This window comes from Mesitornis unicolor, unplaced genomic scaffold, assembly GCF_000695765.1.
Source record: "Mesitornis unicolor isolate BGI_N332 unplaced genomic scaffold, ASM69576v1 scaffold9793, whole genome shotgun sequence".
Lineage (NCBI taxonomy): Eukaryota > Metazoa > Chordata > Aves > Mesitornithiformes > Mesitornithidae > Mesitornis > Mesitornis unicolor.
The window spans coordinates 19,016-38,352 of NW_010173975.1; the positions used below are offsets into that span (position 1 = coordinate 19,016).

Sequence of the window (19,337 nt, forward strand, 5' to 3'; positions counted from 1 at the left end):
ATTTTGTCCTCACTAGCTTGAAAATAACATACTGCATAGTCTGCTATAGTCCTGTCCATGTATCACAGGATCACAGAATGGTTTGGGTTGGAAGGGACCTTAAAGCTCATCCGGTCTAACCCCCTGCCATGGGCAGGAACACCTCCCACCAGACCAAGTTGCTCAAAGCCCTGTCCCACCTGGTCTTGAACACTGTGCCCTGAATGTTGTTTAGATATAGCCTGGGTGATGAAACCATTGTGCTAGAAGTGTTTTAACTTCAAGCTGTTCCGTAGAGAACAAATTATTAAACTTCAGCAAAATTGTGTTTGGCATACAAATATGAAATGACATGATTTCTGAATATTTCCTTTTAAAATATACTAAAACATGTTAAATGCTATCAGGAAGATGTATTATACAAAGTGCAAGATTAAATTTGACAGCAGCTATTAAGTGCATTATTCATGGCTTAACTTTCCAGACTGGAAAAATTTTTGTAAAAGTATGAAGCTGTAACCAGGTGGGTTTGTGCAGCTTTAGTTGAAGGAATTTTAAGTTCCCATCTCCTGGTGAAGCCTTCCTGTTCCTCAGTAGGACATTACTATGTCCAGAGCTAAATACCCAATGTCTGACAGTACAAGGGCCCAAACATTTCAGTGGAAAGTAAAACAGGAATTGAGTCATTATTGAAAATGGTTTAAGTTTTGCATTGAAATAGATGATGGACAATCGGGCAGCCTCAGTTGGGTGGGGGATGGATGTACACAGCTAGCAACAGGAGGCACAAATTTCCAAGCTGTCTGAAGCCAGTGAGAGCACGATGTTGCACACTTTCCATGGGATGAGTTTCTTTTTTTGCTAGTTATTTGTCTTTCAGGACCTGCTATATTCTTTCTCATGTGTTTTGAAGACTAGAAGCAAAAATCGCCATGCCATCGTGTGTACCTCTCTCTTGATCCGTGAACGGTTGCTTTTCCTTCACATGCCGATGTTTACCCAACAGTAACTGATTCAAATACCTGCCTGGGGCTGTAGGTGGCAGATGCTCTCAGTGGTCCATGTGCTCTCAGTGGAATTTAAGCCCAAGTACACATGGCATCTTTAAAAGGCCTTTCCTGTTTTTCAGTAAATTTTCCCCTTCATTTTTTTCTGCAGTAACTTCAGCCCTGCATACTTCAAGTCCATTTTGTGAGGTTTGGGCTTTCTGACCCAAATACCCTTTGCGTGTACGTAATCAGTGAAGTGGTTAAAGATCCAGAGACATTCTGATTAATATCAGAAAGCACCAGCATACTCCAAACCATGTAGTTTGTACATGCTGAAGCGGAGGAGAAATGCAAGGAGAGTTAGATCATCCTGACATGTGTTACTGTGCAGGCTCTTGCGTTAAAAGTTCCCCTTTTCAAGCATGCTTTGAGTTACTTCCTCCACAGTGCTGACAAATGTGAAATGGTTATGTTGTCTCACAGCTGAGTTCTCTGTGTTAAATGACAGAGTGCTCTTCCAAAGCCAGTCGTGCTCAAGGTCTTATGTAAAAACTCATTGTTGGGGATGAAAAAATCTGACATAAAAACTTGGAAATTGCTCATTTCCCCTTCCTCCTCATAAGAGCTTTGATGTGTCTGAAACATATCTATTTGGCTATCAACTTGAAGGAAAAAAAAAAAAGCATGTAAAGGACAGATAATGAACCCTGAGGAAGCAAATTGTCTTGCATTTTAACCTTCCGTACCCAGAGCTTGTGCAAAAGATTTACTGTTAAGAAATACTTTATTCAGACACCGAAAGCCCTTCCTCCTCCTTCTAACACATTAACATTTTGCCTACACGGGCTTTTGATTATTGTTGATAAAACATGCCTTTTTTTTGAGTGTAGACTTGTCTGGTGGTGGATTATACCTGATTAGCGGAAAACATTACTTACAGGTATGTTTTTTGTAATCCTTTTGTCATGCTGGAATTCACTACTGGCTCTGAAATGCTTCCTGTATATTAGCTAGAAGAATATATCCAGGGCAGTCTGCGTTGCTCAGAAAACCTCTCCTCCTTTGTCAGCACCTTCCCATTGAATGCAGAATCTGCATCCTGAACGTCAGGCTTCATGAATGAAATCCTGTCCTTGCCAAGGTGGGAGTTTTGCCATGGCTTCAGCAGAGCCAAGGTTTCCCCACAGGCTTTTGAATTAGCTCTTCTCCATTCAGTGCTGTGCGACAGAGAAGTTTATCCCAGATGTGCAGAGGAAGCTGGAAATGCATTACTCTATTACTTTCTTTTGCCCTGCCTTCATAATATTGTGAAAGTTGCCACGTTCTCCCCCATAGACCCTGTTCTGTGTAAAACAAAGCTCTTTATATATGTAGAGCAAATCGTGTTGAACTGGAATGGCTCTGATGCCAGTTGTTACTTTTCTTAAGAATATGGCTTTGAAGATAAACTAGGTTGAGCAAATAATCTTTAGGAGTGACTGTATAGGGCAGTTTCACTCCAGTGATTGACAGAATTATCTACTCTATTAAACAGTTAAGAGCATTGCATGCTCACTGTCCAACACTGACATTAACTCTCTTTGTGTAGGTATTTAGATGTTTCTAGTGTAAAGATGAGTAACTGACGCATCTTGTATAACCTACAGTAAGTGTGGCTGTATGCAAATTGTAAAAAGAAGAAGCTGCTTCCAGGTTTGGTATCGCCTTTTCACCACACACAGGAAATAACTGGGTGTTACCCTCTATTTTATGAACAGTGGCTTTTAGGTTTCTCTGAGTTGTTTTGAAGAGAGATGAAATCTCTGTTTTGATAGGGTGGGGAGATGCTCACGGCTACATACCTACCAGCAAAATTATTTCAGAGAACTGACTCATGCATCAACAATGGTAAATAATGTTTGCGATAAGGTAAAAGACCAGTTATTGACTAGATCCTGCTTTGTACCAAGGATTCCTCCCTATGTCAAAGTAAGAGTGCTATATTCTGAAATACCGGTGCAAAGGGAATATGGCAGTCTATCTGGTTTTGGTCTGTTATTTTTGAAAAGCTAGTTGGTAATATGGCCTGTGGTAAGCACCTACTGCTGAATAATAAATTCATAATAATAGAATAAATAATAAATAAATAATTTCAAAATAACATACCTGGATTTTGTACCTGCAGGGCACAGTTTGTCTGGGGAAATGAAAGCCAGGTGGCTTTCATGTACCATATCTACATACTGTATTGCATCAAAGTGTTTCAGAGGAAAACATGAGTAATTATAAGGATTTTGACCATATGGAAGTATTCTTCCTTTAGAGAAACAGGAAGGCTTACATTGTGCCATTTGGAGAGGATTGCCAGTTACTGAGCAGTTCTGACATGCTTGCACATACGGAGACCAAGCAGACATCAGTTCTGCTTTGCCTGAGTTTATGAATCTGTGCAGTGCTCATTGGAGCTGCTGTCCTTTCCTCCTGGATTTTGCTGCAGGTTCTTGTGTGCTGTGCTGTGGCCCAGCAGGCAGGCTTTGATCTGGAGCGCGATCCTTAGACTTTTCCCAGCCGCCTGCTGCTCTCTGCTAAAGGAAGGAGCAGCTGTTACAGCAGAAAATGTAGACAGCAGGAGGAAGAGTTTGTTTGCTGTCAAATCTCCCATTAAGTTGTGACCTTCCATGGAGCTACTGATAATACTGCAGGGCTGGATTTACCTAAAGCAGTAGCTGCACCCTTGGTCTTTCCTGTTCCACTCCTTCGTGGACTGCATTTAGTGAGCCCTTAGAGTATGGATCAGTTTTATTGTTTGCTTTTAAGCTTTACCAGTGCCAGAAAGTGACATCTCAGTAAGTTGCCTAAGAGTTTCAAAGTAAACAGGATCTGTCTGAGAACATTTGCTAGATCCTGAAATAAAATTTGGAAAGACAGAGGAAGCAACAGCACAGGTTATGCCATAGTTTGGAATGCTCTGTGTGCAGCATTGAGTTCTTCCAGTGCTCCTTTCTCCAGACAACTTGGAGCAAGGGAGAGTAAACCAAGACACCAGGGTCATCACAGTCCTAAATTTGAGATACCAAAACAGGTGCTGACTGTGGTTCTCGTCACTTGCTTAGTCTAGTCTCTGCTGCATCTCTTCCCTCCTCCATCTCCAGCAGCTGGAGTGAGACTGCCTGCAGTCACTCTGTACCAGCAGGAAAAGAGCCAAAGGTGGGTCCCAGTCTCTCTTTCCACAGTCCTGAGCAAAGGGCAGCGTTGAGCTGAGCTGTGGAGCTGATGGGGTTGTGGAACTGGGCTAGGATAAGGATCCCCTTGTGGGGATGGTTGGAAAACTTCCATGCAGATGCACTCTCACCTTGGAGGGGAAAGTCCCTGGCAAAATTGGGTAGGCTGGTGAGAAGTAGAGTGGTGGCTGATCACAGGCCTTCTGTCCAGCAGGTTTAATAGTAGACAAATACCCTTTTTAGGAGTTTCTGTGATATCAGCTATTGTTCTTTTGTTGAGGAGAGAATTATAGTGCTGTGTGAGCCCCATATATGAAGAGAATTGACTTGATATTTAATATTCAAGCAAGCAGATTATATAATTTTGTTTAAAATTATCAGTGAAGGCTTGTTCTATTTCTCTGATGTTTTTAAAAGGTGAAAGATTTCTAAAAACTCTTTCACAGTAACAAAAAGGATGGAGATCTGGTTCATACTTCCTTAAAGATATGATTTTAAGAGATTTGGCTCCTGTCTTTTGAACTTAGACTGTCAGTCTTTTGTGCATTTGCTAGAGCCTTAAAGCACAGAGGTTCCCAGTGTTTGTCGATGTCTTGTTGGGTTTCTTTTATAACTTTCCCTGAAAAAAACTGATCGTGTCTGTTTTGAGTTAGATCAAATGCTGCATCTGAATTGATCCTCAGTCACTGGATCATGCTGTGTGTTTCAGATTCCAGGCCAAAATGTGTGCACCCAACTGTACTCAGAAATGGCTCCCAGTGGTGTCCTGGTGGCCTTACCTGCCTCTGAGTAAGGCCCACCACTTGTTCCATATGCTAAAAGTGCTTCATGCCAGGATAGCAGAACTTTGTCCTAAGAATAACCTTATGATAATCTGTGTCATGTGTTTTCTTTTCTCCTTCTACATACTGTGTTGAAATTAAACCACAAATTTGCAACTGCTGGAAACATGATATGGGTAGGTAGAATTTGTATACTTTTACTTGCTTTACAACTGGAGGACAGGCAAGTGATTTGAGATAGCCGATATGACTTTAGTAAGGGCTAGTCCTGCCTGACCAACCTAGTGGCTTTTTACAATGGGGTAACTGCATCAGTAGAAAAGGGAAGAGCTATGGATGTCACTTATCTGGATTCCTGCAAGGCCTTTGACATGGTCCCAAAAAACATCCTTCTCTCTGAGTTGGAGAGGTATGGGTTTGATGGGTGGAATGCTCAGTGGATAAGGAATTGGCTGGATGGTCACATCCAGAGTAGTGGTCAATGGCTTGATGTCCAGATGGAAGACAGCGACAAGGGGTGTCCCTGAGGGGTCTGTACTGCAACCAGCGCTGTTTAATATCTTCATCAATGGCATAGACAGTGGGATTGAGTGCACCCTCAGCAAAATTGCAGATGCCACCAAGCTGACTGGTGCAGTTGACATGCCAGAGGGATGGGATGTCATCCAGAAGGACCTGGACAAGTTGGAGAGGTGAGCTCATGTGAACCTCATGAGGTTCAACAAGTGTAAGGTCCTGCACCTGGGTAATAATCCTCATTATCAGTACAGGCTGGGGGATGATGTGATAGAGAGCAGCTCTGCAGAGGAGGAGTTGGGGGTACTGGTGGATGAGAAGCTGGACATGAGCCACTAATGTGCACTTGCAGCCCAGAAAGCCAACTGCATCCTGGGCTGCATCACAAGAAGTGTGGCCAGTAGATCAAGGGAGGTGATTCTGCCCCTTTACTCTGCTCTGGTCAGACCTCACCTGGAGTACTGTGTCCAGCTTTGGAGTCCTCAACACAAAAAGGACATTGAAGCGTGTGTGCAGAGGATGGCCACAAAGATGATCTAAGGGCTGGAGCACCTCTCCTGCGAAGACAGGCTGAGAGAGTTGGGGTTGTTCAGCCTGGAGAAGAGAAGGCTCCAGGGGGACCTTTCAGTACCTGAAGGGAGTCTGCAAGAAAGCTGGGAAGGGACTGTTTACAAGGGCAGGTAGTGATAGAACAAGGGGTTATGGTTTTAAACTACAGCAGGGTAGATTTAGATTAGACATTAGGGAGAAGCTCTTTACTGTGAGGGTGGTCACGTTGCCCAGAGAGGTGATGGAGACTCCATCCCTGGAGATATTCAAGGTCAGGCTTGATGGGGCTCTGAGCAACCTGATATAAAGATGTCCCTGCTTACCGCAGGGGGGGTGGACTAGATGACCTTTAAAGGTCTCTTCCAACACAATGCATTCAGTGATTTTATGACCTGTTTTCTGGTGTTTCAGCCCACAGAAACTCACAGCTACATTCTAAGGAGAAATGAGGTTGTTGGAGGCAGGATTTTCCTGTATCTCTTAAAACAAGACTTTGACTCTGCTTTTTTATTTTCTTTGCAAGCTTATGATCAGTATCAGTTTGTTTTTTCAGATTTCAGTTCTCCCTGATACCTGTTAGTGTGCGAGAATGTTAACAAGACTAGAACTTTATTCTATTATTTTTAGTAAAGGGGATATTTAACAGGGATAGCATATTTTGTTTTCCTCAGTAAGGCCCTTTAAAGGTTTGGATTGTTACTGATTTCCTTTTGAATATCTTCTACCTCCCTACAAGAAGTTCAATCTACTGATGGCTTCTTTAATCAAAACCTGAGAAATGGAAGCCAAGTGACCCCATTATGTGCTGTTAGATGTGATTAGGAAGGACGTGCGACCTGTGAACCCACCCATCCATATCAGCTGGGGTTTATGGAAAAGGAAGTGTTCAGCAGTGGAGTTGGCGCTCCTTCAGCCTGTTCCTTGAAAAAGTCCTACCCTTCCACATGTGAAGGATATCATGACCGAGCATAGCTGCTTCTAGGAACTTTCCAAAACACATTTTTATGGAAATGTTTTTAGCCATTAATGTGTTATACTTCAAAATTGTCAAACCTCCAGCTTCTTCTCAGAGTTTTTTCTCTGTGCTGAAGGAAAAAAAGCTTTATGGGTAGGACAGAGGACTCGATCCCTGGCTCTGCAACAGGGCTTCTGTCTGAGCAGGACCAAGCCATGGTGTTTCAGCTGTAAAACAGGGACAACAGACTTCTTCTCCTGCTGCATTATCCTATATTTTCTGCTTGTAAAAGCTGTCAGTAATTGTGCACACCTAGTAAGAGTGCTTGTTATTATCACAGTGGTTCTTTTGATATTAAAAATAAGAATTTCTCTATTATAAGTTGTCAGTAAAGATAGACATTTGCAGCTCTCTGTTTCTGTGGTACGTATAGTCTAATACAGGTGATCAGTTGGCCTTCTGTTGGTTAGATTTTATGATACTGATTCATTGCATACTTTTCTGTCTTCCCTTTGAAAAATGCATTGTCTGGTATTTTGTAAACAAACTGATGACATTGCTCAGGAGTAAATTTATTCAGAGGAATCCTTATGTTTTGCCTAACAGTATAGTTGATTGGGGAAAAAAACATTCTGTTTATGTAGGAGTTGTGTTTTCTGTGAATTAGACCTGCGAGTATGTTACTGTAGCCTTACTTGAATGCGTTTAGGTATTTGAGTTTTTAACTGGAAGTCGGGAGGTGTTCTGGGAATCCCATGACCTGTGTTTTGCTGTCTGAAGCTTTGAATCACTTTTGAGCGGCTGTGACCGTTTTGAAAGCCTTTGCAAGAGAAGAATGAGAGCTGCAGGAAAACATGGCTCTCAGCCCAAAGGTGGCAGCTCTATATTTTTGTACTTATATGCAGCTGGGAAAATGTGCAAAGTACTGCTGACTTAAAAGGATTTTTACAGCCTTATTTCTAAAACAGGGAGCTTCCATTGTAGTCTGTGTGAGGTCGAGCAAGTTGGCACTGTAGGTAAGTTTGCATTCAGACTCACTTAAGTGTACTGAAGCATTCTTTCTTTCCTGAGAGAGGTCAGTCTCGTTTTTGCTTAAGATAAGCAGAAATATTTCACTAAAAACATTCTCTTACCTTCTTGATATTATTCCATAAAGGGATATTTTTTTCTGGAGTTCCTTAATATCTATTCCTGTATCTTAATTTCTTCAGAACTTGTATTAGTGTTGATTTTTCTGGTAATATGCAGGGTATCAACAAAGAAGGCAGCAGTGTTATTACAGGTTCAGAATATAAACTTATCCAGAGCGTTCCTATGATAAAACCAGAAGAAGAGAGAACAGTGAAGAGTAAGGGAAAATGGAGTAAAACTGAAACCAGAAAACCATCCTGCTTAAACTGGAGTTCTCAGCGGGTTGCGTGCTTAGCCCTTGTTATGTGTGGGTATGATGGGCCCTGCAGTGGTACTGACTCTTAAGAGATGAGTCTAGAAGTGGCTTTACTCATTTGTGCAGAGAAATCCTTCTCTTATTTAAGAGGACAGGCTTCTGTTTAGAAGGAAATGACGGATGTTGACATTTGCGTACCCTGACAGAGTGAAGGAGGATTCACGTCTTGCTGAAACGGACATGAAGAATCAGGAGTCTGACAGCCAAATGCAACATGTTTGGGTTTTGCATTGTTTGTTTTTATTCTTTTGTTAAAAATTATGCAAAAGATGCCTAGCAGGAGCAATCTTTTTAAACTCCCACACAGGTTTAGGTCCTTCCCTGTTCAAAATGCCAGCGAGCTGCTGCGATGCCTCTGCAACATGGGCTTTTATGCAGCTTGGAGAGATCTTTTTTTTCTCCTTATTTTCTGGATGAACATCAGTGTCATCTGCCACATGTACTTGAAAGGCCTGTGTTCCAGCCCTCAGACAGGAAAAACCTCTACTGGGTCAGAATATTGAAGGTATTAATTAATACTAAAGGTATTAGTACTGAGCCAGCAGTGTGCCCAGGCGGCCAAGAAGGCCAACAGCGTCCTGGTCTACATCAAGAATAGTGTGGCCAGCAGGAGCACGGAAGTGATCCTTCCCCTGTAGTCAGCACTGGTGAGGCTGCACCTCAAATCCTGTGTTCAGTTTTGGGCCCCCCACTACAAGAAGGACATTGAAATCCTGGAGTGTGTCCAGAGAAGGGAAACAAAGCTGGTGAAGGGTCTGGAGCTCAAGAATTATGAGGAGTGGCTGAGGGAGCTGGGATTGTTTAGCCCAGAGGAGGCTGAGGGGAGACCATACCATCTTTACAACTACCTGAAAGGAGGTTGTAGTGAGGTGGGAGCTGGTCTCATCTCCCTCGTAGCTAGTGATACGACAGGGGGTAATGGCCTCAAGTTGCGCCAGGGGAGGTTTAGGTTGGATATTAGGAGGAATTTCCTTATTGTAAGGATTGTCAAGCACTGACACAGGCTGCCCAGGTTGGTGGTTGAATCACCATCTCTGGAAGTGTTTAAAAGACAGGTTGATGTCACGCTTAGGGACATGGTCTTAGAAGGGCTGGATTGAGGGTTAGGCTTGATGATCTTAAAGGTCTTTTCCAATTGAAACCATTCTAGGGTTGCATGTATAAGTAGGTGATAAGAGGTTTGAGAATTGAAAGTGTGAAATGCAGGAAAGTGTGAAGCGTGCATTCAAGATAGTGCAGAAGGAATGGTGCTGAGAAAGTGGGGGGGGGTATACAGGGATGGGGAGAGAATGACTGTCACAGTAAGATGCAGAATCTCTCGTAGGCTTCTTCAGGACAAGTATCCAGGCACTGACTTCAGTAGGATTTTTATGCTGCTAAATATAAGAGGACCACGGAATGACCTTAAACTGAACTTCTGAATGTCCCTGCTACTTAGTTGTTACTTCATTCCCTGCTGTGCTTTGTGCTGCTTTTACCAAATTTCTTCCAGACAAATCTGCTGTAGAGGAAGTAGATCTGAGCAGTGTAGGTGCAACTTGAGGCCAGGGTTTGATCTTCACTCTCCTCTGTTACACAGGACAGATGTCTTCATAGAGCAGGACGTTGCTGTAAGTAGGCAGAACGGACAGGAAAGTCTCTGGCAAGAGTTTTGGTCATGTGCAAAAAGAGGAAAGGTCAAATCTGGAAGAGCCTACGAAAGGGGTGGCAACAGGCTTTTGTATGAGTTAAGGTAGATCTGAATCGAAGATGACACCCGCATTAGACTTCTGACTAACTAGCAGGGTGGATTTTAGGATCCTTCGGTAGAAAGGGTGAAGGGGAGACAGTTAGGAAGGTGAGTAGTAGTGAATTTTGGCCATGTTGATTTGTAGAAGATGATTGGGCAGTGCTGACATGTCAGAATAGGTCAATAACAAGATGTATTTTACATGTACTGTATATACACTGAAAGAGTGGTGCTGAGTTTCTGGCAGTGGGAGTGAATGCTCATGTTTTGAAATGTAACAGAGTTAATAAGAGGAATGCAGTTCGTGTTCATGATTGCCTTTATTTTCTTAGCATATTTGAGCATAACATCTTAGCCCAAGTCATAATAAAGTTAATGTGATGGTAAGGAGCTGAAGACTCCGTAATAGCAGATGCTATGAAGGCTGGCAGCATGGTTGAACTTTTTAAGTTGCCCAATGTAGTTTTATGGATACTTGTCTCACAGTTTGTATTATTTAATAATTTTCATTTTTCGAATGTTTCAAATGTGTCGGTGTTCATTTATAACATGCTGCTGTGATATTTTTTCAATGATTGTGTTGCGGATGTTTGCTTCATATTTAAAATACTAAATACAGATAAAGCTCCAACACAATATTTTTGTGTCAGACCACAGGCACTCCATATCTCTCAATTAGTAAAACATACAGATAAGATAATGATGGGAATTACGCACTGAAATTCAGTGAAATGGCTACTAATCTGGATTCTTTAGCAGCTGAAATACCTTAACTACACAGCTGTAGTTTAATCTTTACACTCCTCTTGGAATTACTTGCATTAACTGACTTGTTTTAAGTTGGAATGGTGCGGCTGGCTATGCATAAAACTAACTTTTCATCTGGTTTTTGGTGTGTTTCAGGGGAAGGTCCACCTCGAGCTGAGACTGAGTGAAGTCATAACAGACACGGGTGTCGTCTGCCATAAGCTTGCAACACGGTAGGATTTGAAATGTAACTGCAGAGTTATGTGAAACACACTGATTACAGAGAGTGTGCAGTACTACATGTAAAAATAGTTGGAGGAATCAAAATATTGATTGGACATTGAATATTCTTAATCGATGATACCCTTACGAATTTATAGGATGCAAGTTTTTTCATTTTCTCCTCTCCACATAATCTACATAATTTTCTTCCTAATACTCTTAAATGTTATAAATCACTTAGCCAATTTAGTCACGGCATAAATACTAAAAAGAGATCAAAGGATAATATTAAAGTCCTTCTGATTTGCATTAAGGACCTTACCAGCTAAGCAAATTGGTAGCACAACTTGTGTGGTGACAGAGTATTACAGAGCGGAGTTAACTAACAAAAGTCTGCTGTCAGTTATTAAAGCGGTCTCAAAATCGGCCATCCAGTCTCAGACAAATTGAAACCCAGCAGCCACGGGACTCGGATGGGAGTCAAGATTTTGCCTTCCTCTGAGGATGTATCTGGAAGGCCATTGCTTTCTGACCATACCAAAGCCTTTCAGGTGGTTCCTTGAGGAGCAGTGGCAGAGCTGGTTGGCTTCTGTCAGGAATCTGCTTTGCATTCCCTGTTTGGCAGACGAGCTGTCAGAATCAGAGTGTGGGCATCACTTCTAGCTGTTTGGCAATTATGTCAATAGTAAAAATGCTCTGCTAGGCAAGTTCTGACCAGCCCTATTTTCAGACCAGTATTTGACATCATTTTGTTACTGCCTTCGTTAAGGCTTTGTAATTAAGCTGTTGTGGTAGTCTTTGCATCTAGGACCTGTTAACAAATGCAGATGAACCATGTGGTTGACCTCCATCCTTCCAGGCACGCTGTAGATGTGAGGATGTGCAGGAGTAGGTGATCTTATGTGCCTGTGTGTATACCCTGTAGCCATCCAGGCCCTACCAGAGCCCTGTGAGCAGGCACATTTGAAATCTTTCTCTCTGCAGTCTGCCGTGTTGAGGCAGAGTGAATAACAGGGATAGTCTGGTGCAAGTCGCTGTGTAGGCTCTGAGCTCCAGTGAACTTGTTCACCAGGGCACAGTGCCACTGGGACACAGTTGTCCTGAGTAATAGACACTTAGTTTTTTGCTTTGGCCTTTCATGTGTAGTGTACTCCTTAGTGGCGTGATACAGCCACAGAGGCCTCTGTCTGTATACTTCAAACCCTAATTGTGGGTTAAGACACTGATGTCTGAGACTCTGCAAATACAGATTAACTGGAACACCCTTCCGCTCTCACCATGGTCTATTTTGAATAATTAGGTGGTATACTGAAGGGCCTTCAGAAGTGGTTGCCTTGCTTTGTTCTGTTTTGAGAGAGTATGCCATGCCACAGACAGCTTTCTTTTGAAGGTTTTTTCTTCAGTTAAATGAGACCTGGTAACGTTATAGCACCAATGGATTTTTCAGTGAAAATCCTGAAATCCTAGAAATGGTTGTCTGAAAAAGTCCTTCTTAACATGTAACAAATGCAGCTTCTTGTTTCGTGTAAAGCAATAAGGCAATGACAACTTTAACAGTATGGCAGCATGCAGTATGTTTTTCAACCTTTCTGTTCACTTGACCAGACAGGTTTTAAATCTTGATTCAATTTTTTGTCTGTATGGCCTTGATTTGACTGTTTTGTTTACTTTCTATGATGCAGAGGAAATACTTGGGGAATAAAAATATTTCTAGACTATGTGGTTCCACGGGTGCAGGTTTTCATGGCAATGTGTCTCACGAGTGAAAAGGGAGTGATGAAGCAAAAGGGAAAGATTACATTGATGGGGACGGGGGAGCACTTCAGAATGTAGCCCAGCATTTAATTTGTGCCACACTGTTAACTTTAGGAAGGTATATAGCGAACTGCAGCTCTCAATGTTTTTCCATGTGATCTGACATCTTGTTCAGGTTTGTTCAAGATAGTTTGGTTCTAGTGCTTGGGCACATAAGAAAAGAGTGTGGTAATTAAGCAGTGCTCAACTAAATGTCTTTGTAGCCAGAATTTGCCAGTGGGAAAAGCAGCAAAGGTAGGGGAGGCAGAACCTTTCTTATAGTTAGTTCGTGACTGAAAAGCCGAGACTGGGTGTGTTGGGGGGGTGCAGCTTCCAATTGAGTTTTGTGAAGATAACCGATTTTCTTGTGGACAGCCTATGAATTTGTTGCAGTGAGCAAGATGAGGCTGTAAAACCATAAGCAAGAAACTAGGACTGCTTCATCTTAAAAGCAGACTGTTCTGATGAATGTAATACTTGTGTGGTGAACTTCTTGAATTCCTTTTCTTATTTTACATTTTTTTTAATTTTAATGGAGCTCTTGGTTGCAGAGATAAACACTGTCTCACAAATGGCCTCATAGATATATCTGGTTAAACAGTTCAGATCCACAAGGAGAACAAAAGCTGCTTCCAGTGGGCAGCTGTTTAAAAATACCTTAGCGACGTGTGCTTTTTTAAGCCCCAGAGCAGTGCTTGTGTTCAAAGACATGTATGCAGGCTGAATGAAGACTAGGCCTAATTAGGAAACTTCTTTTACCTATCCAGAAAACAAAGATCAACTTTCTTACCAGCTTGCCCCATAGGTCTTCACCAGTGTGGGCTCTGAGGCTGTGTGCGCTTCTGCCTCCTCTGCATTCCAGAAAGCCTCGAAAGCTGCTGGGGCCTTGCTGAGCCTGACTGCAGTCCTGTGGAGCCCACCGTGAACACTCAGCTGGATGGGTGGCTGGGAAAATTAATCTGAATGGAAGGGCAAATTAAAGTTGTTGAGTATTGAGCATTTGAACAGTAAGTAGTAAATTATTTTAAAATGTAAAAGGCATGTGGGCTTCCTTAGCCTCTGCAGAAGCAGCAGAAAAATCAGTTTAAAAACTGTTACCTAATAGGTTCTCCTTAGGAAGCATTCAATACTTTCATTTAGCCCTAAACCACTAAGCTGTTGTGCTTCGTCAGAGCCCTTCAGAGGCTCTCATTTCTGCCAGCTGCTACAGCACAATCTCCTGGACTGAATCTCTGCAAAAGGGATTATAAGGAGAAGCATTAGTGGATTTAAACGTTACACTGACAGCACCACACTAGGACTTACTGTGTCTCCCAGTGGCTCCTGCTCTCATCCTCCGTAAGAACCAAGACTGTCACTTTTGCACACTCCTTTTGGGAGCACTTTGCTACTTGTGGGCTCCCTCCGTGGGACTGCTGTGAAACCCAGTGCTCCTAGTGGATGTCCAGCCTGATGTCCTGGCTTGGATACAGCTGTCAGCTGGGTCTCCATGAGTCTCTCATGTCCCTGTTACACTACTCAGGATGCCGGCTCTTCACGTGTCCTATGTTCATATCAAGCCCAGAGAGCAGGCCTACAGCCTGCTGAGTGCAGGCCTTTGCCCAAGTGCTTGTCAGATAAGACACCACGTATGGACTGCACTTGTACCAGCTACCGTTGTGCCATGTAGTGACTCACCGTGAGCACTAGGAAAAAGTAAGTCTAACTCAGTAGATTTTGGCTTCTCTCCTCTCTGCCCTTCACTCACAGAAGTTCTCATGTTGTCTTCTTCCAGTCAGCTGCTGCTTGTTGTGGCTACCAACGCCTGCCCCCACCCTCCATTCACTGTAAAGTGAAGGCCATCTCTTGTTTGTCACCTGCCAGAAATGTTTGTAATTTATGAACATTTTGTAGTACTAAAGCCATGAAAAGAAGTGCTCAAGGCTTTCCCATGCTTCCTGCTGCTTGTGTCCATACCTACCCCTTTGTGCTGGTACACAGCTCCTGGAAGCTGCATTTCTATTCTTTTCCCTTTTTTTTTTTTTTTTTTTTTAAGCTGAATCAGGCCTTAATCCTTTGCATCCTCGACACTGCACTGTTCTTTTTCTCTAGTGCAGAGGAAGGAGAATGAGTAGCAAGGACCAGAGAAGGATGCTCTTTCAGGAGCCACGCCAGGTTGAAGTGTTTGAACTAAATCGTGAATGGAGTGTGTGTACCCATACTCCATGAATACATCTGAAAAACAGTGGCATGTGCTTCTCCCTAATTTTTTACTGAGCTGTATACAGAAACCCTTCCCTGCTACACAACAGAAGCACTCAGAAAGGAGCCCCAGACCTTTTGTAAACCTTTCTCCACCATTGTTAGAGCAGGTTCTGTGCAATGTACTGGTGTTTAGCACAGAAAGGTGGTTCCCCAGGGGCTTTGAAGGCCTCCGGCCTGGTCCAGACAACTTCCCCTCATCTCACAGAGCAACATAGGCTAGGATGAGCAGGTACATGCATTTGTATTTTTTTAATGAAGAGGAAGGCTCCTGCAGATAGCTTTGTAGAAATGTGTAGCTTCACTGTGGTTAAGCTACCAGAGGCAACATTTAGAAGCGGTGTTCTGTATTTAGCAAGATGACATCTGACTTCCAGCATGCCTGAAGGAACAGGCCACTCAACTCCTGTTGAAAGTCAGCATGAGCTGGGAGCCTGGCTCCCTGATCTTCCTTTGAGGATTCCAGCATGTGTATGTAATTAGTCACATTTAAATGTCTGTATTTATTCAGTGTCCCCAGCTGCTCCTTCAAGTCTTGTCTTATGTCTTGTCTCTTACATTTAAAAAAGCTTGGAAACATCTGCTTTGGGAAGCTTCCACCTCCTCCCCGCTCCTCCTTTTGTTCTCCCCCAGCCCTCCCAGTAAATCTATATGGCTAAATAATAACGTATGTGGTTTAGGAACCACTGATGTCTTTCATATGTAGTAACAGTTTTGCAGTAAGTGATGCGTGAGTCTACCAATACATTAGCAGTGCTGAAATTTTATTTGATAAAGGAAGCATTTGTATCCCTGGCGTGGAAGATGTCACTGCTCTGCATTAGTTTATGAATTAAACTTAAATGCTGTGCAGCTCTCTTGAGAGCTCTACAAGATGTGTTCTGACCATGTGAAACAAACTTAAATAGGCTGTTTGCAAGAGCAAGCAGGAAAGGAAACAATAAGTAGATATGACATCCCCAAGATAAACACTGCAGGGGTCATTAAGAGAACAGTGACTAAGCTGTGGGCATAAGAGCTTTAGAAGCCCTTCTGAAGAGGAAGAGAGAGGTAAGGAAGAAGGTGTCATTTGTCAAGTGTGGTTACAGCAGAAGGTCTCTGCCTGGGGCTGAGAGTGCTGGGACTTGGCGATGGTTCCCCAGCCTTCTCTGCAGTGTGAACAGAGCATGCAGTGGGCAGCATTTGACCTTCCTCTCCCATTGCTCACATTATAGATTTGAATTTCCTTGTCTAGGAGCTTTGCCGGAAAGTGGTGTGGGCAGCACGTTGCTTGCAGGTGACAACCATTGCCCTAAATCAGTCTTGCATTATGTAGCTGTTTAAGATTCTCTTATACAGTATGATTTTTCTAAGGTTAATGTAAAAGATGCTCCATTTTGAACATTTGGAAGAGTCAGCCTCTGTTTTGCTAGTTACAGCTCCTGAAGGGCAAAGCCACGTATATCAGGCCTAGTCAGAAAGGCTGAGATGATGGCATTTCCTGCTTGTGGATCAGCAGTCTTCATCCTAATCTGAGAGTAAGAGGAAAACATGATCCTGTCTTGTCTGATGAAGGTTTGCTGTTGTCACCAGTGACACCTTGAAACACTACAGGAGTGCAGCTAGTCCTTCAGTCATGGAATATGTTTAAATGCTTTTGTGTGAAATTAAAACATACAGGCATCATCTTTTGAGTCATCTGAGAATTTTCCTTTATTAACTTGTTTGTTTCCTGCTTTTCTCATTTACAGCGGAGCTAGTTTACTTTCCTGTAGATAAGTATCTTCATCAGATCCCAGGAATAGGTAACTAAAGGGTTGGCTTAAAGAGAGAACTTGGAAATGAGTGGCTATATTGTACCTATTACCAAATTTTGTCTGCTTCCTGTTGTGGCTGCTGTTAAGAGTGAAAAGCGGGAGTGCAGAAAGGGTAGCCAGCAAAGTTTAGATAATGCTTTTCTGTGCTGTTTTGTGATTTATTTTTTTCTGAATGCTATTTTAGTGCAGAAAACATTGGGACCCATTAGCTTGGTGCAGTTTATTTAATCTCCCATAGTATTCCAGTTTAATAGGTGGTGGTGGTGGTGGTGTGTGGGCTCTGGTTACTTGTCAGTGGTGTAGAGCATAGTTTGCTCCTCTCTCACGTGTGGCATGCCATACTAGGTTTTCTTTTTCCAAATCAGAGTTGCTGTTCTGCCAAAAAGCCACCAGGAGCCAGGAGGTGTTCCCTCACAGAGGCAGTGCACTGATGACAGTATTTTGTTACTCTGTGAGGCAGCAGTGCTGAGCCTCGGGCTCTTTATGGTCTGTTGGCCTGGTGCAGGGCTGCAGCTCCTGTTGAGCCTGGCAGTAGCCTGAGGTCAGAGCTGGCAGTGGGTGCTCTTCCTGCAGTGTTGCAGCTCTCTGCGCTCTTTGCCTACATTTGAAATGAGTCCCCAAGCCACCCTGCCCCTTGGGTTTGCTGCTTCCAGCTTTAGAGAACATATGTCTATGTATTGCTTCAGACAAGTTTCTACTCCTCTGCAGAGACATAAAGCATCCAGCCAGCTTTGAACTTGCTTCAGGGTCAAATGAAGCCAATTTTCCTGCCTGGAATATAAGCTGAATCAGTTAGGAAGAAAGAAAAATGGTATTGCTGACTACCAGCAGGCCAGTTTAATATGTGCATCAATCAGGTTGCCTTGTGGTATTCTGAAAAATTTCAACTTCTGTTTGCTCCTGGTAGAAAATGCTGATGGGGGCAGAAAGTGGTTTCAGGGCTTCATTTTCAATAAACTTGTGCATCCATTAAAAGGTATCACAGCCTTCTTTTTCTAGAGAGCATACCCTGCATTAAGCTGTGCCTTTTCCTGCAGGCTTGCATCTTGGTCGTGCTTTTAATCTTGTGTGTGTTTCATAACAAACTGGTTGGGGAAAATTGCTCAGAGATGAAATCACATAGTATCTGGTATTTTTAGCATGTAGTGCTGCAATACTGCAGGTTCTGGGGAGTAGGGAAGGGAAGAGAGAAGGAATGGATGTAGATCTCTGTCCAAGCCTTTAGCATAGTACATCAATTTTGTGGCCTTCCTCCCAGCTCTGGAAAGCTTGTGGTTGCATTGCCTGCCATCTAAGTGATTCTCTCCCCTTTTCCATTGACCAAAACTTTTCTTGACTGTTTTGTAGCCTAAATCAAGTTTAAATTGCTCATTGTCCATCAAACCTCCCCTTATCTATAAATACCATCTCTTCCAGCTGCCAGGTTTCCCACTAAATGAAGTTTCAGTTTCACCCTTTGGTTTTTTTTTCAGTGTTTCTTCAGTGCTTCTCCTCTGTTCATGAAATCTTGTTTTACTCAAATCTCAAACAAATTTCTTATCTGTAATCCTCATCAAGAGCAACTTCTTCAATTAGGCCCTTTGGCGGTAGTCCCCCTCCAGCAGAATGTGTTTTAAAGTGCTTGCCATTTTGGGATTGAATCATCATGACACAGCTCTCTGGAATATGTATAAAACCGAGTCTGTGGTTCAAGGCTGGAAGGTAACTTTTCTAAGTCAGTCTGTTTCAACAGTAAGTCCACTGTTTAAATGACGTGAGGGTACTTCCTCTTTTACCCAAAGTAAACATAGGCTGGGATTATAAATGGAGGTAAATTCTTCAAGCATAAATCCTTTTGAGAAATTATTTTTAACTTCTAAATGTGCTTGAGGCCACAGTGTGGTTTGGGACATTAGAGAGTATTCCTGTAGTATCTGCATTAGTAAGACATGCATGGCTTTTGAGAACTGCACGTTGTTAACACCTCAGATATGCTGAAAGTACCTCAAAGGTCTGCAGTTTTTATTTCACTGATCACTTTAATGATGATCAGCTGGAGCAGTTCAATTAATTTTGCCGTAGGGCTCTAAGACAAATTAGTTAGCTGTCTTGCAACATGACCTGGATCAAAAGGCTCTTTAAAGTACACGGTATTTGGCAGAATCCAAAGGTAAATTTGTATGACTGTTGGAATTCCTACCATTTCTGTGGCAGGCACCATCTAAAACCAATGCTGGTGAAGCTTCTGAAGGAGCAACGTGATGGGACACAACTCACAAATCACACTTTTCTCTGCAAGTTTGTGCATTGCTCCGAGAGCAGTGCTTGCCAAGGTGAGATTTAGGTAGCAGAACAGGGAAGTGGGGCCATCAAGGTATGATAGGAACAGGGGGAGCTGGAGAGTAAAGGGGA

The 19,337-nt window shown here is 42.7% G+C and overlaps 1 protein-coding gene across 1 annotated transcript in view; it reads left to right on the forward strand.

Moving 5' to 3' along the window:
- RASA3 (RAS p21 protein activator 3) overlaps positions 1-19,337 on the forward strand; it is a gene marked incomplete at its 5' end in the record, with an annotated part of 84,172 nt that overhangs the window by 15,576 nt on the left and 49,259 nt on the right. The window contains one exon of the mRNA XM_010180892.1: positions 11,050-11,126. Within this exon, the coding sequence (XP_010179194.1) occupies positions 11,050-11,126 (77 nt within the window). The remainder of the gene's footprint in view (positions 1-11,049; positions 11,127-19,337) is intronic.